Genomic DNA, 23,101 nt, shown 5'->3' on the forward strand with positions numbered 1-23,101 from the left:
ATTATGAAAAAGAGAATAGGTATTTGACTGTTTATATGACGACAGCAGCAATAATTTTATATGCCAAATATTGGAAAACTATGGTGATACCAACGAAACAGGAGTTTGTGAATAAACTTTTTGAAACAGCAGAAAATGATAAACTGACTTTAGAAATGAGATTAAGCAAAGAGTGGACATTTCAAAAAACATGGAAAACGTTTTATGATTGGTATAATGTAAGTACAATAGAAGATTAGGCACAATGGACTTGAGAACACAGAAAACAGAAGAATGGAAAGTGATAGAGCGTTTCTATTAATTAAGTAATTGGATATAAGCATATAATGTAACTGTACTCTTGGTATACATGTTATGTGTAGTAGAGTGTCTGTTTGTAGTGTGTAGATTTGTTTGTTGTAGATTATAAAAGAAAAATTAATAAAAGTGTACCTATGGGTACTTAAAAAAAATAAATAAACTGTTCTTCTTCAGAGACTATGTTCTAATTCATTGATTTCATAAGTAGGCGCTGTCCACAAAACATAAGCCCGCAGTTCCTATAGAACCTACAACTGAATATTGTCCCCTCACATACTCCCAACAGATGAAGCAGACCAGGTTTAACTCAAAACATTAAAACAGGGTGTCACCCAGCTAAGGGATGGTGGCCGTTCCACAATGGACAAAGCAGACATCTGTTGATGCTTATTCAGAAATAGCACTTACAAAAAAAATCACTCTCCTTTGATAAAATGCATTTGTGATACTGTGACTTGACATGGAGGCTAATGGTGTTGCTTGCACATTTAAAAGCGCATCCTTTTGGGAATAGCAAGAATGGAAAAGCAAGTGCGCTAGCAGATAAAATGCACACCAGGCTTTTGGATTTATGGTGTCTGAATGAACTACTAGCAGGAAACAAAAGGAAGCAGGACTAATCACATGCAGGACTGAAAGGCACTTTCACGGCAGTCTTGAGGAAGCTTTTGTGCAGATGGAGGAACAAAAAACAAACCAGGCTTGCATAATGCTGTTTACTTATTTCTGGGATTTGTCAGTTTCCCAGGTAAAACTCCTGAAACTGTTTACCACAAGGATAGTACAACAACAGCAATAAAACCAACAATTTCTTTCTAGTTACAACAGAACATAACATGCATTTATAATAACTACTAAGTAACTTGTTGATTCTTTTGGCCAGAGCAATGGCCTTTGAATACAAACTTGATCCTCTTCCTGAAACACCTGGAGTAAGCTGGCCAGGTGAGCTTCTTTGGACAAGAAATGCCTCCTGTGTGTGTGGGGTGGTGGTGGTAGTGACTACCACCCCAAAGACCTCAGCCATCCTCTGTATCTCAACATGATGCAGGATCCAACATACCCTTTATTTTTATTATACTCTCATTCATTCTCTCAAGAAACACTTGTACCATGAATAGCCAGGTGTTTGCATTTCTACTACATGCAACATTTAAACAATACTTTTTCTGTTCAGATGTAAAGTGGACATTTTTTTAATTTGTTCCTTAAACATTAAGTCAAAATACGTACAGTAAATCAGATCTTGCTCTAATAAATATTAATAATTGTGCGTCATCAAGTTGCAATTGACTCATGGTGACCCCAGGACCAACTGGGTTTTCAGCACAAGAAATTAGCAGAGGTGATTTGCCACTGTCTTCCTCTGGATAGCAACCCCAGTCTTTGTTGGTCTCCCATCCAAGAACTAACCGTGGCTGACCTGCTTAGCTTCCAAGCTCTGATGAGACTGGGCTAGGCCAGCCAATCAGGCTGCTATGCTCAAACTGGGACATGAGAATTTTCTGGAATATGTTCCAATTTTAATTTTTCCAAAAAGCCAGCATTGCCACATATTCCAATGTCTTGTTTTTTCTTCTTCAGATCCTTTCTTCTCATTTCCACGGTTTCTAGCTTTATCCTCCATAGGAACTTACACCTGCCTTTGTCTTCTCGGCTTGAATTCCTTGCTACAGACCACATCTCCACTTCATTCTCATTACTCAACAAAACACCTGTTTCTTTCAACAAAGGGGGGGAAGCAAAAGAGTAAAACCCGAGAATCTTCCCCAGAGCTATTGCTGATCTCCCCCTTAGCTATTGCTAAACCCAAGCAATGTAAAACCAAAGAACCTAAGCCTGTGTAAAACTACATATATGAACCTATGAAACACTCAAGAATCCAAATAAAATCTGTCACTAACCAACTCCAGCAAAAAAGGGAACTTTTAAAAAACAAACACAAATACTTGAAACTGATGTAATGTTACCTAAAGCAGCTTGGCAAGCTGATACCAAACCCCAGAAGACAAAGAAACACAAAGGGGGGGGGGGAGAAAAAGAAGCAAGGAAAAGGGGGGAAAACAGTCCTGAGAGCCGAGAGTCTGCAAACGCCAGCTCCCAAAATTCCCGGTTAATCCCAAGTATTTCCAGGATTTTTTGAGACCCATATTTTTGGGATACCAAAAAAATCTGAGATATACTTGGGAGATCTGATTATATCTGAAAAATAACAATAAAGTATTTCATATGTGTGTGTGTGTGTGTGTATTCGGCTCTTTGAGCTCACATCCTTAGCTGTGACTCATACAAGACTATAATATCTTGGACTGAGCATGCAGCACTTTATAGTCGCCATTCTGAATAAGTTTTATTGAGTGTAAAGTATGATTTTAATGTTTGTATTGATTGTTTTAGATGAGTTGTTTTATTGTATGTTGTTGTATGCCGCCCTGAGCCGCTTCGGCGGGAGGGCGGGATAAAAATCAAATTAATAAATAAATAATAAATAAATAATATCTGAGGGCACACAGACTGATGCATATCAAGGGATCTACAGGGACCTCCACCACCTTCATCACCCAGGTGGCTGGGAGACACAAGAGATGGATGTGCATGGTGTTTTGGTTTGGGGCCAAGACTTCACAGAAGGAGAAAGAATGGTGCTATGTTGGGAAGAATCAACCACAATAAAGAACCAGCTATTTGCATTCTCTAAGCTTTGTAGCCATGATGCACATGTATATACTGTGACACTCATCTACCTAGTTGTTAAAGCAAGCCAATCCACTGAGCCTCTTATGCCCATGCTTTCACAAACCAGATCAGAACAAACCTGAAGATAACCCCCCTCACATACAAATGATACTGTTTTAAGGGAATATGTTTAAAAGTAAATATTTATTCATTTATTTATCAGATTTATATCCCGCCCTCCCATAGTTTAACTATGCCAGTGTTTAGCACTGCTGGGTCCCACTGATTTTAACCAAAGGGTATTTAAGGACATGCTTAACTTTCCACTGAAATCAAACTGGTGTAAATGCAACTAACTTTGACTGGATCAAGCAATAATTAAAATAAAGCAATTTTTAAGGAGGGAAACAGCAGCTGGCTTAGAAGAAACTGTCACTATTAAAACCTGTACTGTAAAACTCAACATATTTTACAGTATGTAATTATTTAAAGTGACAATAAAAATTTACTTTTTAAAGCCATCTTTTCCCTACCTGAATGGCCGCACACTTCATCAGTTGAAATGATTCCTTTTCCTGAACTTCCCCTCCTTCCACTGAAAACCTTGTGAAGGTTTAAAAGATGCAAACCCCATTTATATGCTAGAGGCAACTAAAAGACTGCAAGCATACCTAGATGCTAAGGATTGACACAACCTAAATTCCAGCGTAGTATGTCAAACATGCAAACAGCATAGGGCTTCCTAGCCTCATTCAGTTTTGTACGATTCAACAACCATATGAACTCTTTGCAAATTGGCAGGCCAAGTGCCGCATGGCAAACAAGGGCCATGGTGTAAAAGGAGCAATACTTGGGGGGGGGGGGGAGACAAACACTTGGTTTTCCTGAACAGTAACAATAAGTGATTGTGACGGGGATTGTCCAACAATCACAATCAAATGTTGCTGTGCTCAGTGACACCAACAATGTTTGTGACTGCCCCATCCCAAACAGGTGCTTCCTCATTAGTCTACAAATAGAAGGTCATTCTACCATCACAGACAAATTGATTTCCAAGGGCGGGGGGACAGCACTTTAACTTGGGGTCCTATTACCTCATATTAGCTGACTCTACCTTATAACAGCTTCTATCTTACCCACTTTGCTCGGCCAAGCCTTCCTCTGACAAAAATGGCTCTTGAAAGCTCCATATGCTGGAAGCAGGCTTGGAGCTGATGGAGCAGAGGGATGAAATAAAAGGCACTGTACTTTTTACATGCGGAATACACCAATAACACTGTGCACTCACAACTTTCCCATGGGGTTGGTTCAAACATGCATGCTCCCACTTGACTGGAACAACATCAATGACATGCATGTGTGATATCATCAGATATCAATCCAAGAACACTTTCAATAGAATCCTTTCACATATTCAGCTGGAAGCTGGGAAGCCTACAGAAGTCTACAGAGCTGTACTCGCATGTAGGTATGGGCATGAACTGGTTCACATTGGCCAGTTTGTGGTTCACAAACGGAAGTTCGTAGCAGGTTAACCGGCATGAACTTTCTACAAATTTCCAAGCAGTTTGTAAGGATTTATGAATGGATACATTTCCAGACTGTCTACACTCAAACAAAATGTTTACCAAACTTCAAAGTAACAAAGCACCTTCAAAGTTAGGGGGGAATTCCCCAGCCTTGGAAAATCCAACAGGTTCCCCGTGTGTTTGATGTGTGTAGCTTGCAACTTTGAACCTGCACCTGACATTTCCCCTAAAGCACTTTTCTGGGAACATCTTTTTTGGGTGGCCATAACTCAGACCCCCTAGGTCCAATCTGCACATAACTTGGAGGACATGTAGAGCTGCATCGAGGGAGGTCCCCTGCACGTCTCTAGCTTGCATGGGGCCCATTCTATACACTCCTGAACCTGCACCTGTAAAAACTATTGCCTGTCATTTCCCCAGAAAGCACCTTCTTTGGGGGGGCCCTAACTCGGACCCCATAAATCCAATCCTCTCCAAGAGTCAGGCAGAGATTCCTTGTGAGTTTGGTGTCTCTCGCACACTGGGGAGGGCATTCTACTGCACCCCAGACTTCATGAACTGAACCAATTTGTTTGGCAGCTAAAAGTTCGTGACGGTTTGTGGTTCATGAACCAGGCATGCCACGAACCACAAAGCGAACTGCATTTTCCTGGTTCGTGCCCATCCCTACACATGCTGCAGCAATCAGTTCCCAACAGCTTTCATTCAAAGAAGTAAAGTTTATTGAGACACTTGACAGTATGCAGATATCTTAACCATTTCATGTTAGAACTAAACAAAAGCCCGGGAAGCAAGCAGTTATACATCATTCAAGGAGGTCTCCTGATGGACCAGGCCCAATCAGGGGTCAGGTAGAAGCCTGCCGAAATAACAGGCCTAAGTTCCCAGGAGAAATACTACACCAGGCACTGTCGGTCAAGCAGAGATAACAGAAACACAGAAGACGCAGCAGAACAGAAACTTAACATTCCAGAGTCACCTCACTCCCATGGAGGCCTAGCTGACAACATGTGGGAGTCAGCCTTTGAGGAAATGGTTTAGATTTATCTGTAAGACATTTTATTTGACCACCACATTTATAATGCTGTACAATGATGCAAAAAACAACAATGATGACACAGTAAACATCCTGAGTGCAGACCACCTGTGTTACTGCAGGAGTGCTGCTGTCCATCTTCTATTCACTTTGGTGGGATATGGACAGGCTCAATGCTAGAGCACCAGCATAGTGAGTGGAAAGCTCCAACCTCAATCCACAGCCTCTCCCCTTAAAGGACCCCAGATCATAAGTATGGGAAAGTGTTTAAGCTCTGCTACAGGCCCAAGGAAAGTGCAGACTTGGTATAAGACATCATCATAAACAGTAGTTTTCAAATGCACCTTTTCCTCCAAGCTCATGCTGCTTCTTTGCATGTCTCCTGCGCTCCGCTGCTGGAGCCAGCGTGGCATGGTGGTTAGCTGGTCAGACTAGGATCTGGGAGACCCAGGTTCAAACCCTCATGCTGCCATAGAAGCTTGTGTCAGTCACCACACTTAGCATTCAATAACGTTCACTACACTACTATATAATGATAATAGAAGACAAAAACAAGTGTAGTTAACAGACTCAACAATTACAACTCGCCAAAAAGCTGAAGAACCCCCGCACTTTGCCGCAAGAAAGTTCTACATCAAAAGACATTTCCAGAATCAGATCCTAAGCAGCCTGCTTGTTCCACTCGCTCCTTCCCACTACCTGCAGTCTCTTGACTGTGTAGCCAAGAAGCACCTGATGCATAACAACTCCTCCCTCAGCTTATAAAGACCCCTCCCTCCCTTGCTGATTTGCAAGAAGTTTAAAGATGAAAACTTAGGGCTGTGCTACAAACATGCAACAAAGTCTACTCGCAAACAGCTGAACACCACCTAGTGGTCTATTCGCCCAGTGCACCGTCAACCCAGAAACAGCCTTTTAAATGAAAGAAACCAAGGACTTTTGGAGATCTTAATACATCCCACAGCACCACTTCCATACAGTTCATTTTCAGGACCCAAAATATTAAACCAGCATGTTTACTCGCAAGCCGAACCACTGTTACAACCATCTTAGCCTTGGCATTTAAAAGGAACATGAGAGCTCAAGGCAGAACAATATTCTTCAGCTTGGAAGAAGAATAGGCAAGCAGACTTTGACAGAGGATCATATGAACTTATGAAGGTGCCCTTTACTGAAATTAAAATCTGCATTCCTGAGGACTGGAAGGTAGCTAATGTCACTCCCATCTTTAAAAAGGGTTCCAGAGGAGATCTGGGAAATTACAGGCCAGGCAGTCTGACGTCAACCGGGTAAGTTGGTGGAAACTGTTATTAAGGAAAGAATTAGTAGGCACATTGATGAACAAAAACTATTAAGGCAGACTCAGCATGAGTTCTGTAAGGAAAGATCTTGTCTCACTAACCTGTTAGTGTTCTTTGAGGAAGTGAACAAACATGTGAACAAGGGGGACCCAATAGATGTTGTTTACCCTGACTTCCAGAAAGTTTTTGATAACGTTCCTCATCAAAGGCTCCTAAGTAAGTCCTTTTGTGGATCAAAAACTGGCTAATTAGTAGAAACAGAGAGTGAGTATAAATGGGCAATTTTCACAGTGGAGGGTGGTAAGCAGTGGGGTTCCACAGGGATCAGTACTGGGTCTGATGCTTTTTAACTTGTTCATTAATGATTTGGAGTTGGGAGTAAGCAGTGAACTGGCTAAATTTGCGGATGACATGAAATTGTTCAGGGTGGTGAAAACCAGGGAGGATTGTGAGGCACTCCAAAGGGATCTGTCAACGATGGGCGAGTGGGCGTCAACATGGCAAATGGGGTTCAATGTGCCAAGTGCAAAGTGATGCACATTGGGGCCAAAAATCCTAGCTATAAATACACTTTGATGGTGTTCGAACTAGTGGAGACTGACCAAGAGAGAGATCTTGTAGTAGATAACTCACTGAAAATGTTGAGACAGTGTGCGACTGCAATAAAAACGGCCAACACTATGCTGGAGATTATTAGGAAGGAAACTGAAAACAAATCAGCCAGCATCATAATGCCCCTGTATAAATCGATGGTGCAACCTCATTTGGAATACTGTGTGCAATTCTGGTCACCCCACCTCAGAAAAGATATTATAGCACTGGAAAAAGTGCAGAAAAGGGCAACTCGAATGATAAAAGGGTTGGAACACATTCCCTAAGTGCTTGGGGCTCTTTAGCTTGGAGAAACGATGACTGAGGGGTGACATGATCGAGGTTTACAGGATTATGGATGGGACAGAGCAGGTAGAGAAAGAAGTACTTTTCTCCCATTCTCACAATGCAAGAACTCATGGGCATTCAATGAAATTGCTGAGCAGTTGGGTTAGAATGGATAAAAGGAAGTACTTCTTCACCCAAAGAGTGATTAACACATGGAATTCACTGCCACAGGAGTTGGCGGCGGCTACAAGCATGGATGGCTTCAAGAGGGAAATGGATAAACATATGGAACAGAGGTCCATCAGTGGCTATTAGGTATACATAGGAACTCTTAGTCTGGGGCAAGTGATGCTCTGTATTCTTGGTGCTTGGGGGGCAGCAACCGTGGGAGGGCTTCTAGTGTCCCAGCCCCACTGGTGGCACCTGGTATTTGTGACCATAGTGTGACAGAGTATTGGACTGGATGGGCCATTGGCCTGATCCAACATTGGCTTCTCTTATGTTCTTATGTTAAGTAGACCATTGGTCTATCGCAGTATCGTCTAATAAGACTTGGCAGTGGATCTCCAGGGTCTCGGGAAGAGGTCTTTCATATCACCTACTCACTAGATCCTTTAACTGGAGATGATGTCAAGGACTGAACCTGGAACCACCTGTATGCTAAGCAGATGCTCCGCAACAGAACATGGTTCCTCCTCTCTTCATTCAAATACACTACCAGCAGTGCGACATTCAGCAGTGAAAAAGTGGTAGGTATCAAGGTAAGTAGTCAAATGTTCAAACTGAGGTGGCAACAACATTTTCTGGTGAAAGGGGCAAGTACAGAAGCAGCCCAGAACAGCAGTGGCATGGAGGAAGTTGGCCTTCCAACTGTTTTGGGTTTTACACCTTTGCTTTAAAGCTGCTCCGTTATCAAAGGCCACATCATTTATTGGATGAAAGGATATAGAACACTTGGACAGCAGCTCTACATGAAAGGAAGACCCAAAGGCAATAACATCTCAGCTCTAGCTATAGAACCAGGTTAGCTATTCTTGTCGATGGCTGAAATTACAAGTGGTGCAGTTAAAATGTTTGAAGTTATATTTTAAAGATATCAAATTTAGGCGGAAAGGAGCAGCTGTCACATGTGCAGCATCTGAACTAAAAGCTACATTTATTATTCATTTCCACCGAATTTATTCCCTTCATTTATCTCCCTGCCAAACTCCAGTTGAAACAGGCTTTACCTTTTCACCACCAGCTGCCACTGCTGGCCGTGGATGGAGCACATTTCTGAGAACTGTGAGGAAAGAAAACTCTGACAACACTGTCCCCTCCAGGGAGCATTCATGCCAATTAAGCATTTGCAACAACCACGACTGAGTTGTAGCAACAGGGAATCCTTTCCCACAAGTTAGGGAAATAAATTAAAGATAAACTGATATTCTTAAAACATCATGTCTTTCATGAACAGTCTCTGATCACTCTGCCTTTCCAATGTTCAAATTAATATCCTGTAGGAAAGTCTTAACTAGGGATGGGCACGAACCAGCTCACGAGCCAAAATTCGGCACAAACTTGGACCAGTTCAGAGCTTCTGAACATCTACCAAACTTTTGTCTGGTTCGGCTGTTTGGACCATTTAAACCTAACAGCCGAGCAGTGCAGGTCCACAGATGACCGGTTAGGTTTAAATGGCTGTGAGTATAATGCTATGTCCTATGTGTGGATGTGCACACAGGCATCAGCAACCAGACTTAAACCTGCTGGGAGCTGCAAGGAACATAACTGAACAAGTGAAAACATTCCACATTTAAACATAACCTTTGTATGTCAAAACGTTAACTAGTCATGAGGCTCATTTGACACCAAAAGGACTAATAAAACTTCTAAGGTACTATTGCATACAAATTAAACAGAAACGTTTAGGACAGACACTCTACTGGCACAAATAAAGTGAGTTACTTGGGGCTGTTCAGATTCTGCTTTTCCCTCCTCACCTCCACATGTAGCAAGAATGAGAGGTACTCTAGTGTAGCCCACTCCCCAGGCTCTCCTGCACATCCCACACTGCATGGGGGAAAGTAACAGCTGTGCAAAGAGATGCCATATGTTTGACTGCAAGATCCAATGGTGCAGTAATTACTTCCTGTGTGTGGATCTAGCACCTGTGTTGCCATGCAAGCCTATCAATGTGTTTTTATGAAATATGAACTGTGCAAAGGGACTGTACAACATGGAGACCTGAGAATACCTGTTGAGACTGCACACCTAAGAAAGGGACACCTTCCTTTAGTGTTGCTGCCACAGTGATAGTCCAGAGCAGTGTTCCCTCTAAGCTGAGTTAGGGTGAGCTAGCTCACAGTTTTTAAGCCTCCGGCCCACAGATTCTCGCCTTCGCTCAGGAAGGATGGCTCCAGAGCAAACTAATTTACACAGTAGCCAAATCACTTGCTCACAACTTTACTGTTGGTAGCTCACAAAGCAGAATTTTTGCTCACAAGACTCCACAGCTTAGAGGGAACATTGGTCCAGAGTCACCAGACATCTCACCTGCTGTGAAATGAAGCAGTTCCATAAGCCTTCAATATTGACCACTCCTTAGTCCCCCTCCCCTCTTCCAGCCAGCCAATAGTATGTTTTATGGGACAGACTAACAGAAAGTGTCACAGGGGGATGTAACCTGCCTAGCTGGCCCCCAACACCACCTTATAAAAGATACTGCCCGACCACATGGTCTCTCTCTTACTTACCCTCTCCACGACCCCTATCGAAGCTTTAACCCTCTTATGTCCAGCTTGCTATCCACATACCCTACCTCCATTTTTAACCTCTAGTCTGCAGCTAGAGTCCACGTGGTTCTGCTGGTTCAGAGCACGTGTTCACCTTTTTCTATTTCTAAACCTCTCCATTCTTCCATTGGAACGGCTCAATTAATGAAGACAGGTAAATATTGCCCAACCATCGAATATCCTGCTAAAGCAACTGTGTTAAGGATCTATCTTTATTTCTTAGCATATGTATAAATGTGTGTGTATTTGTGTACTGTTTGAATGATACATGTCCTTCAGTAAAAAGACATTATATTTTACTGAATACAGTCTCTGTGTCTGTTCTGACACTTGCAGCAAAGGTGGGATTTCTGTATACATTGGTGAGAACCTGAATTTGCCTATTGCCAATTAATAATCATAACTTCCCCTAGACAAATTAATAATTCAAGGCAATTTGGCTAACACCTGCTCCTGGACTCTATGGGCATGGGGAGGGAGGAGGAGAGGGGAGAGTATACACAGGTCCTACAGCACACCCAAAGCGGTCAACATGGTATCACCTTGAAAAACAAAAGCATTTCTGCCAATAACTTAGAGAAGCACCTGAAAGAATCAGGACTAGCTCTGTATAAATTCAGGAACATCACACACAAAAATGAGCTACCTTAAATTTAACAAGTTTTGATGTCACCTTTACTTATCCATAAGGCTTGTTCTTAACAAAATACACAGATGTAAAAGCTTGGATCCTGCCTCCATTTCCATGGCCACAAGGGGGGATGGTTTTCACCAATCCCCCCTCCCAACGGAGATCGTCAATTACCCCCCTAAGTGATTCCTGGAGATTCTCTATCCCCCTGAAACAGCCTTTCAGGAAGATATTGGGGGGGGGGGGATCTGTAAAAATCACCCCCCACACACTCACATACACACCCCTGCAGAAATCTAGGTGGGATTCAACCCAACATTTTGAAGAGCTGCTATGAAATCGGGACCAACCTCCACTGTTTACGAAGTTGCTCTTATCAGGAATAGCTGATCGTGAACCTAAGGGCAAACTGATTTCTCAGGTCCAAACCAGAAAGGAATCTTAGACCAGATTATTATGACTTAAGTGTCTAATGCCATCAGAGTGGAAGGAGATCAAATGGCATCATTTTCTCACCTTGGCTTGTTCTGTGGCAATGTCTTAGCGTCAACTGCAAACATTTTGGACACAAAGACAATGACCGGGGCAGTTTCTTCACTGCTGCATTTCATAAACACTAAGCAAACATAAAATGAAAGAGTTACACGTCTTTCCAGGGTCTGATGACAGAATCTCTGGTATTCTACACATTTGTCAAAAGACAAGCTACTAAGTGGCTCCAAGAGCACAACTGACCAGATTTCAAAACTAAACATGTTTTAGGACACTAGTTTACATTCTGCTACAAGAGTTTATGATATCAACTCCCTCTTTCCCACCAGCAATTATGGAAAGAGACCCACTTGAATGGGACTTCCAGTTACTCAAAGCCTTTTCTTAAAGTACACCTTTCAATTGACTTGCTAAGATTTACTCACCGTCTTTCAGATCCTGAGTTTCTTGTGGAAAAAAATCAAACGCTTTCGCTCCAACAGACATCAGCTTTTCCACTCTCTCCACAGTGATATCAAGAGGACTAGGAAGTTTCTTACAGACCATCGCTAAATTGCAGAGTTAAGGATACACAGTTATGGTAGCTGGACCCATTCATTAATAATTTCGGCTAGTTCCACTTTTAAAAAATTGTGCAAAAAGCATAGCCAAGTATCCAGTAATTTGTGGTGCACCGAACAAAAGGGCTCCCATAAAGCTAGGGCTTCTCATTAGAAAGTCCTGACGTGAAAAAGAATCCAGGGCTCTAGCAGAAAGTTTCTGAGAGGTATTAGGAAACTCATGGGGAGTGGGGTGGGATTAGGAATTCCCCAGTGATTAAGTCCACACACTGCAGCTCCAGCTCCCCCCCCCCCATATGGTTATGGGAATAACTCCAATAGGCAGGAGGTTGCCCAACAAAACTCTGATTCTCCCCCACCCCCCAACTTCGTTCCTTCGCTGGACTCCAAGGAAACAGTATAACCTTTCAGCAAACTGTAAACAGCATTTCCTTCAAGGATACAGAGAACAGCCTGGGATATTGGCAGCCACTGACTACAAATGGCATTAAGCTGAACTTTTGGATCTGTGTGGCGTGATTCACGAGCACCAATTTTCAGTCCCAGTGAGGAAACTATTTTATCTATTTTTTCCTTATCTCTGAAAAAAAATCACAGGGGGAGACAGAGATGCAATTATAGTAATGCAGCAAACTACCTATTTTAGCACACAAATAAGGGGGCAGGGATCCTCGAGCTCACTGGTCAACTAGGAATAGATCAGCTATGGTATTAACAGAAAATATAGTCTTCCTGATCCATGCCACGACAATCCATAACCAGCTGTGAGTTGTGGGTCACCCCACTCCCGCACCTTCAGATGACAGATCCCACTATGACTTTGTTTGGCATAAATAACAAATATCCAGAAGTGGAAGATGTGACCAAATGGTAAGAGTGTGAGACTAAGATCTAGGAAACCCAAGTTGGAAACCCAACTCTTCTCATGGAAGCTCGCTGGATGACCTTAGGCCAGTCACATGATCTCAGCCTAGTCTTATCTCACAGCGTTGCTGTGAGGATAAAACAGAGGAGTGGAGAATGACGTCAGCTGCTTTGGTTCCCCTCTGGTGACAAAGACAGGCTATAAATAAGTAAGGGAGCAATAGCATCAGATCCAGGAGTATTCCTCTTACTTTTTCGTAACAGCTTCATAGAGGCTCCATATATTGTCCAGCACCAGCTGCACAAACAGAGGCTTCTTCCCTTTTGACTAGAAGAAAGCAACATGTTATTATAGGGTGGATCTGGTGATGGCCATTGGTTGAGATACATTTTAAAGGGGGCTGGACCAATCTATGGAAGACAGGCTGATGTCTGGCTATGAGCCACGGAAGTGGAATGAGACCTCCAGATTCAGAATGCCCCAACTGTCCAATGCTGGGGAGCAGTCAGCAGCTGAAGGCTGTGGCCCTGCTTGTGGGCTTCCCTGAAACATTTGACTAGCTATCGGTGGAAACATAAAACAGAGGAGTGGGAGGAGGAGGAGGAGAAGAGGAGGAGGAGGAGATTGGATTTATACCCCACCCTTCATTACCCAAAGGAGTCTCAGAGCGGCTTACAATCCTTTTCTATTCCCCTCCTAGGCAGACCACTGGCCCAATCAGCAGTTCTTATCCAGTGGATCTGTTTTGCAAGTGGTAGGGCTTTCCTCTGACCCAACAGGCATTCTGATCTGCAGGATCCACCTCAGTAGTCCCCCCCCCCCAGAAACTAGATGCTAGACCCAGTCCACTGTGAACAAAAAGCTCATGGAGGAATATCCTTAGGGTACAACAGAACATGGACTCCCCTCCACCCATGCACTGCCATGGTACAAGGCTATGACAGGGAATGGGAAGCCTATATGTGCTTCCCACAACTTCCTCCAATCTGTCCCTTGCACAGTGTTGGGTATACACCTACTCAGCAATCCGCCAGTGGAGGCTGTTGACTCTGACAGCATCAAATCACTTGTTGTCAAGGGAAGGGGGAACTAAGAAGGAAGAAAAACCAAAATGGGTTGGGAGGGTCTGAAGCTCAGTGGAAGAGCATCAAGTTTGCATGAAGAAGGTCCCAGGCTCAATCCCCGGCATCTCCAGTTAAAAGGATAACTTAGTCGGTGATGTGAAAGACCTCTACATGAGACCCTGGAGAGTCACTACCAGTCTGCATAGATAATACTGACTCTGCCAGACAGATTCCATATAATGTAGCTTCATGTATGGGTGACTGTCTAGCTGCAGCTTTGTGTGCTGCTCCTAATGCCACAGCAAGAGAATCCATGGATGGGCAGCATTTGCTGAACCAGGGCAACTGTTTTTTAAATACCTGCTCTTCAAATATGAGACGGCACTTCTGTCTATTTTAATCAACTGCTTGTCAGTCCATTTGCAAACATTTCGTAGGCATGAACACAAAGATAATAGCAATGAGTTTTAGGGTCTGCTAAAGAAGAACTCAGCAATACTACCTGGTCGCTTTTCATAATCTTCTTGGCCTTCGTATTCAAGTAATAGTCTCCCCACAAAGTCTTCAGCAATACTGATTGCTTGATTCCAATCTTCTGGCTATACAGCTTTGCAAAATGCTCAATGCTGCAAACAAAGCAAGCAAGTTCTTGAAACAAAAATGTCTAAATAAAGACTAAGCTTTTCACAACAAGGCATCTGCGTCAACCTGCATAGTCACCATATAACACATTTGACAAATGGAGATACGTTCTGCCTAGGAAACAGATGGTTGCATAATGTTGAGGCAGCATGAATTAGTTGATGTATGGCATCTCCAGACACACTCTGTTCTTTTACTAAGTGTCAATATGCCAAAAAACAACAATACTTGACCCACTTTATGGTGACTAGGACTCATTCACATACTCTACAAATGCAGTTCCCATGAAAACCCGCATGTGTGAATGAGCCACCACATATCTAAAACCATAACACTGGCAATCAATGCAATGTTTAGAGTCCAATAGCACCTTTAAGATCAACAAAGGTTTATTCAAGGTATGAGCTTTCGTGTGCATGCACACTTTTTCAAATACAGTAGAATGGAAGGTAGAGTTCAAACTTATAGCCAGAGAATGAACAGCAACTTAACATGCAACATGAGGATGATCAAGATATGCAAAGTGACACTAAATAACAAGTTAAGGTTATAAGGTCAACAGTTGTAAAGCAATAAATATGTCAAAGTAGCAGATGAATGTCTAAAGGTGTCTTTTCTAATCCTGGGAAGTGACTGGGAATCTTTATTCTCTCCTGTCGGGTGGGGAGGGCATTTAACATTACACCCCCCTCCAAAAATGCTGCTATGTCAGCAGACATCCTAATATCCCTTGCATACATTCAGTATTCTAATATACTATCATGAAAAAGAAATACACTAAAATACATTAAAAACTAAGGACTTTTAGTCCTTCTTGTTGAGAATACATATGTGAGGACTGAATTAGCATATGTAATGAGATAAAAATCCAATATCCCTGTTGAGTTCTGGGGAGGTTTTTGTTCCAAGTGCTGTAATAACCTGTAATTCAGCAATTCAGCATGATAATTTACTGTTCATCCTCTGACTATAAGTTTGAACCTAAAGGTTCCATTGGACTCTAAATTTGTTGTACTGCTTCAGACCAACATGGCTGACCAACTGGATCAATGCAATGTTTGTTTGCTTTCCCCTTCCCCATTTCATCCTAACAAGCCTCCTGTGAAGCAGGTTAGGCTGACAGTACCAAGGTGACCCAAGCAAGCATTCATGGCACAGCAGAGACTTGAACCCGGGTCTCTCAGATCCTACTCCCCCACTCTGACCACTACACCACACATGAAGACAACTCAAGAAATAAAGAGTCTTAACCGGTGGTGGTGGTGCTGCCAACTTATGGCAACCCTGTGGAGTTTTGAAGGCAAGAGACATTCAGAGGTGGTTTGCCACTGCCTGCCTCTGCAGAGCAGCCCTGCACTTCCTTGGTGGTCTCCCATCCAAGTCCTAAGCAGGGATGACCCTACTTAGCTTCAGAGATCTGACAAGATCAGGCTAGCCTGGGACATCCAGGTCAAGGAATATAAATCTTACATCTCACCCAAGTCTTCAAGGCTTAGAATAAATTCAAATGATTTGTCCACTAGTTTCTAATTTTTCCTTCATTCAAATCAAATTAGTGGTAATTTTTCTACCCATCATCAATATATTCTATCAGCTTCTGTTCAAACAGAAAGTGAATACATCTGGGGGATCCTAAGGGCCTGCTGTATGTTTATTATTTCAGAGCAAAATGGAGTTAGGAGACTGAAGAAGCATATCAAGGTTGCTCCAGGAAGAGATTTTCCATTTCAAGGGATTTATAACTGTAAGCACACTTTGCTGGAAGTAGTCCTAATGAAATCCAAGTTCTCAAAACAACTCCACTGGTTACCAACAAGTTTCTGGCCTCAATTTCAAGTGCTGATAGTTAGGTAGATTGCAAAAGAACATGGCAAAGGCCATTACAAAATTGTTTTAAGCAAAACAAATACAGAAGATGAGAAACAACACAGGTTGCCAACCAAAAACACTTCATCCTACCTGAGCAAACACAATTGTTAAAATATTCCACACTCTAAAAACAAGTTATTTTGTTAAGAGTGATTTTTAGACACAACTTTTACATGAATTTTCTGGGCAGCCAAAGCAATTTAAAGTGCTGGTTTTAGCCTTTAAAAACAGTCTGGGCGTGTGAGGCTGCACCCTATTGGCTCTTCTGGAAGAACAGGAAAGGAACTCTTTTGCCCACTGAAAAGCCTATTTTGGGGATCATGAGACCCTTGTGGACAGAAGTCACATGGGATGGGAGTTGCTATGAGGAAGGGAATTAGACTGGACAAGCTGGCAAGATCCAGCCCATAAGCTGGCAAGATCCAGCCCATAAGGAGCACCTGCTCCCAAATACCTCCCCCCCCCAAGCGGCAAGTTGTCCCCAATTTTTACTGTTGTCTATCAAAAAAAAAAAATTGGAACAACTCAGCTTTTGCACAAGCAGTAATTATGTGTACCACTCTGAGCATTCAATTGGCTCATTAGAAAAACCCAACAAACCAACAGGTATTTGGTAACTCACCCAAAGCCCCAGCCATCAATTGCACTGGCAAATACCACGTTTCCCTGATCTGGAGAAAAGTAAAGGTGCGAATCGTCGGTACATTCCAAACCCGCACTCCAGTCGTATACTTGGTCTCTAAGAGCAGAATCAGAAGTCAACTGAGTTTCCATATCCTTCTCAGCCCTTTCTTCAAGCACTTTAGAAGTGAAGAGAGTCGCAGTGATGGCATTCACCTAAAGAATACATTCCTTAGATTTATTTCTAGTTTTATATTGCCATCTATTGGTCCCTAATAGGCTCTCATGGTGGTTGACAGGAAACCGCACCCCCTCAGTTTTATTTTGTAGCACATAAAATACAGCAGCATAACTCCAACTATGAGTACTAACACAGAGAGCAGCAGTGCTAGCAAAAGCAAAACAGTAAGTGCCCCCCCAGATGTCTAACCAAGACCCCCAGAAATAAAACTGCTTCACTAGCTCCCTAGAACTCTAAGCAGTGGAGCCAGCAGGCCACCCTGTTCTAGTCATTTACCTATTTGTACTCTGCCTTTCTCCTGCAAGCAAGACCCACGGCAGCTTGCAATAAATATCACTTGGCACAAATTCTGGTGTTGGTGGAGGAAAGTGCTCTCGAGTCCCTGCCAAGTACCCTTGATCCAGAGCTTTTACAATGCTAATGGTGAACCCCTTTTGGGGTCTTGAAGAGACAAACAGAGGTGGTTTGCGACATTGCCTGCCTCTGCACAATGACCCTAGAATTCAGTTGGAGGTCTCCCATCCAAGTACTAACCAGGGCTAGCCCTGCTTAGCTTCCCAGAACTGATGAGATAGGGCCAGCCTGGGCTATCCAGATCAGAGTGAAATTCTACTATATAACAAATAGGACCCCAAAACCCCTCATGTGTTCCATCTCCTTGGACAGGAGTTTTCAGGTTCTCAGGGAGGAGGGCAGGGCTGCTAAGCAGCTAGTCTCCCTCAGTTCTGGCTAGAGCCCCCCCCCCGACCACCCCCAGGCAATGTTCACTGGGGGATGCTGCTGGTAAAGAACGTAAGTACTGTTCCTTGTACCTGTCAGATTTACTTCTATCGGACATGACACTCAAAGCAGAGCCTCCTTGAATGACCCCGAATGCACTAAGGAATGCACAGGAGAAGTCAATCCCTAAGGTATCCTTGACCCAGAGCTTTTAGAGTAGCAAAGGTGAACAAAAAACAAGCAGTATGTATTCTTACTAATATATCTGATTTTACTTGTTGTATGTTGTATGTAATATTTGATCAATTCAATGAATCTATATTTTCTCCTACCCCCTCTTCCCTTTTGTACCCACTTCCTTTTTGAGAAAATTTTAAAAATTGATCATAAAAAACCCCAAGCAGTATGAATTGGATACAGAAGCCAACTAAAAGCCAGCGGACCTGTTTCAGAAAGTAGGGCAACAAGGTATCTGAAGCTGGCGCCAATTGACGGGTGGCTGCTTACCTGACCAGAAGCTTCTGAATACTCTTCCCAGATATCCCCCATGAGGAATACACTACCGTTCTTCATGCAGGACAGCAGACATGGGCCCTGGATTTACTTGCTGTTCCTGCCATTTATGCGTGCCCTAGCCCCTTCAGCCTTTTTAGCATACCTGTTCCAGGATGTTCTTCAGGTGAGAATAGGCCTCCTGGGGTGTGAACTTGAGTTCCATTATGAGCCGATCTAGTTTATTAATCACTAAGACTGGGCGAATGTTTTCTAGCCAGGCCTGTCGTAAAACTGCATGTGTCTAGTAAAAAAGAAGAACATGATGTGAATGGGCGTAATGTCATAAAACCGGCAAATGCAAACAGCTTATTAAATAGTTGTGGCCTGATGCAACCAAATCAGGATGCATTATTAGAGAGCAGGCTGCAGGGATGTGCCCATTTTTCTTCCTTTCTTGCATGCAAGTTACTTTTCAGAACTATGCACCAGCATTATGCACTGTCGTGAGGAACCAGGGTTTGGACTAGGTATGCTTCTCAGGATGATGAGAATTGGAACCCTGATCCAGGTTGGGTTCTAAGCACTTTGCTCTTGTCGCTACACTAATTAATATATCCCTGTCACTGCCAGTAAACCAGTATTCAATGAGACTGATACACATTTGGACTTCCATTCTGTCTTATCACAAAGATTCCAGACTGCTAACTACATACCCCTAGACCTCATACGCAGCTTTCATAACATTTTCAACCATCAATACTCTCCGACTATAGCATGATGTTTATTAGAATCTCCTCTAGCTGAAGATGTTGTTGTCTTTAAGAACATTTTAATATATTTTGCCTCAAACATTCTCCCCCACATCACCTGTGAACAGACTCCTTCCACAGCATCTACCACAACAATGCAGCCATCACAGAGTCTGACAGCTGTAGACACTTCAGAAGAGAAATCCACATGGCCAGGGGAATCTATTAGGTTGATAAGATACTCCTGATCATCTAGAAGGGAGAGGAAAAAGGGTTATTTTAAAAGTGAACTTTTTACAAGTATGCTTGCCCACTTGGAAGGCACTTATGGCACGTGGTTTCATATACCATAGGTCGGATCAGGCCAGTTATTCCCCTCTATCTTAGCCTATTCCTGTCCTCATTAAAAAACCCATCCTACACTGCTTTTGTCCACGCAGGTCCTGTGATCCTCAGCACCAGCCTTTTTCAGTAGTCAAATGGAGCCCCATCCTATCTTTTTCAGCAGTGGAAAAGCTGGTTCCTACCCAGTAACGTATATTTCCCCTCCCATCAACCAAGCCTTTGAACCTTACTCAAGGACTCTTTCTATGGGAAATCTCTTGCTCTTAATATACACAGCCCAAATACTATACATGGAATATGCTAACTGCATTACCTTTCCCAAACAGCAGCGTAATTGCACTGGATTTCATTGTAATTCCTCGAATCTGCTCATCCTCTCTGCTGTCCAAATATCTCAGCTGTGCGAATTAGAACAAAATGAATTATTCAAATGTAAGAAAGCGTGGATAGAGAAAAATAAGTATGGATATTGAAAATCTTGTACCTTTCCCGCCAGCCTACTAGAGATTATTCCATTGCTAGAAATCAGACAATCAGCTAAAGTTGTCTTACCTAGCGGGGGGGAAAACACACCACATTAGGACAAAAAGCACAAATCAACATAAAACACTAAGCAGGTGTTTCAATTATATCTTCTGCAAGACAGACTCCCTACCTAGGATATGCAATCTTTTCCTCAATCCAGCAGGGATCCATGTGCAAAGTAAATGTGGAAGAATACTGCAGTGTTCAGATGCAGTCCCCAAATGTGATCAATGTGTCAGACTAGGATCTTGAAGACCCAGTTTCCCATCCTACTTTTGCTATGAAAGCTTGCTGGCTGACTTTGCACCAGTCACTTATTTTCAACCTAAATACCGCACAGGGCTGTTGTTGTGAGAAGGGATGGGTACAAACCAGGAAAATGCAGTTTGGTTCATGGTGTGCCCAGTTCACAAACCACGAACCGTCACAAACTATTAGATGCTAAATGAACTAGTTCAGTTCATAACACAGTAGAACGCCCCTCCCCCACCCTGGTAGAGACACCAAACTCACAGGGGATCTCTGGTTGACTCTCCTTTACCTGCTCTCCAAGTGAGGACTGGATTTATGGGGTCTGAGTTACAGCCCACCCACCTCCAAGAAGGTACCCCCAGGAAAATGCTTTCTGGGAAAATGACAGGCGCAGGTTCAGGAGTGTATAGAATGGATCCTGTGCAAGTTAGATACACTGAACTCACGGGAATCTCTGGCTGATGCTCCTCTACCTGCCCTCCAAGTTTGGTGAGGATTGAATTTACGTGTCCAAGTTACAGCCCCCCAAAGGAGGAGGGGGAAAAAAGCAACGGCAATAGAAGTCCCAGAGAATCTCTCAGTAGAAGCTGAAGGGAGGGCATTTTTGCAAGTCCAGCAGAACCAGTGCTACTCTGGAACTGCAAACCCAACAGGACTAAGGTCAAGCCAGAGAACCACTGCAGTAGAAAGAGGGGAGGCCTTTTTGCAAGCCCAGCAGAACCAGTGCGGCAACGCAAACCCAACAGGACTAAAGTTAAGCCAGGAAAGTGCTTTTGGGGGAAATGTCAGGCACAGTTTCAAAGTGTATAGAATGAGATTCTCTTGCAAACAGACTGGGATGTGGTAGTGGATGGGTATGAGTTGTTTAAGGAAAAACGGAAGGGTAGAATCATAGAATGTTAAGAGTTGGAAGGGACCTTTCAGGTCATCTAGTCCAACCCCCTGCATTCTGCAGGAGCATACCTACAACATACCAGAAAGATGGTCGTCCAGCCTCCACTTGAAAACGTCCAGCGAAGGAGCATGCACCACCTCCTGAGGCAGGCTGTTCCACTGCTCAACCACTCTTACAGTTAGGAAGGAGGTGGAGTGGTGCTGTATGTGAAGAGAGGGCTAGAATGTCAGGAAGTCCTGGAGAATGTGGTTGACAGCCCCGTGGAAAGTATATGGGTGGAAATAAGGGGAGGTAGGACAAAGGGTATTGTTGGCGTCTGCTACAGACCGCCTGACCAAGGACAGGAAATGGATGCTGCCCTCCTTGAACAGATTGGTAGAGTATCCAGACATCAGAACCTTATAATTATGGGAGACTTCAACTTCCCCGATGTGTGCTGGGAGACAGGCTCAACAAAGCGACAAGAATCATGCAACTTCCTGACCTTTCTGGCCGACAACTTTCTTTTTCAAATGGTGGAGGAAGCTACAAGGGGCTCAGCCATACTGCTTAATATTAACCAACACGGAAGAACTGGTAGACGGGGTGAAGGTGGTGGGGACCTTAGGGGGAAGTGACCATGTCCTCCTTGAATTCCAGTTGCTGTGGGGGGGTCAAGGAAATTCATAACCAGACTCATAGGTTAGATGTTCGTAGGGCCAACTTCATCAAACTCAAAGGCTTGATGGGAGTCATTCCATGGGGGCGTATGCTGGAAGGGAAAGGAGCGAGTGAAGGGTGGGCTCTTCTCAAACATGAGCTTTTGCGAGCTCAAGCCCTCACTATTCTAGCAAGACGGAAACACAGTAAGGGCTCCAAGAAACATATAGATGAATCGAGAGCTTCAGAATAAGCTATGGGAGAAAAAGGAAATGTTCAGGAAATGGAGGAAAGGTCAGACTTCTAAAGAGGAGTATATGAGAGTTCCTAGGTACTGCAGATCAGCCATCAGAGAAATCAAAGCTTGGTATGAGTTGGGTCTGGCCAGGGGGGCTCGCTACAATAAGAAAAACTTCTACAGATATGTGAGAAGCAAACACAAGGTAAAAGAGGCAATTGGACCACTTTTGGGAGTAGAAGGAGAAACTCTGGTGGAGGACAGAGAAAAAGCAGACAGGCTTAATGACTTTTTTGCCTCTGTTTTCTCCCAGAAGAACTCGAGCCCATCTAGAGATGGTAGAGGACATGACATGACACCTGAGTGTCTAGTTGACATTGACAGGGAGGTTGTGGAGGGGCACCTGGCTGCACTGGACGAATACAAATCTCCTGGGCCAGATGGTGTGCACCCAAGAGTGCTCAAAGAACTTTCTAATGAACTTGCAGAGCCTCTGTCCATCATCTTCAAGGCCTCTTGAAGGACTGGGGATGTGCCACAAGATTGAAGAGCAAATGTTATCCCAATCTTTAAGAAAGGGAAGAGGGATGACCCGAGAAACTATAGGCCAGTCAGTCTAACTTCTGTTGCTGGGGAGGTATTAGAGCAGATTTTAAAGGGATCGATCTGTAAGCATCTGAAGGACAACTTAGTGATCCGGGGAAGTCAGCATGGTTTTGTCCCCAACAGATCTTGTCAGACCAACCTGGTTTCCTTCTTTGAT

The 23,101-nt window shown here is 43.4% G+C and overlaps 1 protein-coding gene across 2 annotated transcripts in view; it reads right to left on the minus strand.

Annotated features, from left to right (window-relative positions):
• EFL1 (elongation factor like GTPase 1) overlaps positions 1-23,101 on the minus strand; it is a 130,380-nt gene that overhangs the window by 95,598 nt on the left and 11,681 nt on the right. For both annotated transcript variants that reach the window (XM_015407424.1, XM_015407423.1), the window contains exons 3-12: positions 20,274-20,341; positions 20,103-20,187; positions 19,563-19,696; positions 18,859-18,996; positions 17,241-17,455; positions 14,610-14,733; positions 13,294-13,370; positions 12,622-12,758; positions 12,044-12,166; positions 11,643-11,742 (exon numbers count right to left, since the gene is read on the minus strand). In XM_015407424.1, the coding sequence (XP_015262910.1) occupies positions 11,643-11,742; positions 12,044-12,166; positions 12,622-12,758; positions 13,294-13,370; positions 14,610-14,733; positions 17,241-17,455; positions 18,859-18,996; positions 19,563-19,696; positions 20,103-20,187; positions 20,274-20,341 (1,201 nt within the window). The remainder of the gene's footprint in view (positions 1-11,642; positions 11,743-12,043; positions 12,167-12,621; positions 12,759-13,293; positions 13,371-14,609; positions 14,734-17,240; positions 17,456-18,858; positions 18,997-19,562; positions 19,697-20,102; positions 20,188-20,273; positions 20,342-23,101) is intronic.

This window comes from Gekko japonicus, unplaced genomic scaffold (assembly GCF_001447785.1).
Source record: "Gekko japonicus isolate JY-2015 unplaced genomic scaffold, Gekko_japonicus_V1.1 scaffold322, whole genome shotgun sequence".
Lineage (NCBI taxonomy): Eukaryota > Metazoa > Chordata > Lepidosauria > Squamata > Gekkonidae > Gekko > Gekko japonicus.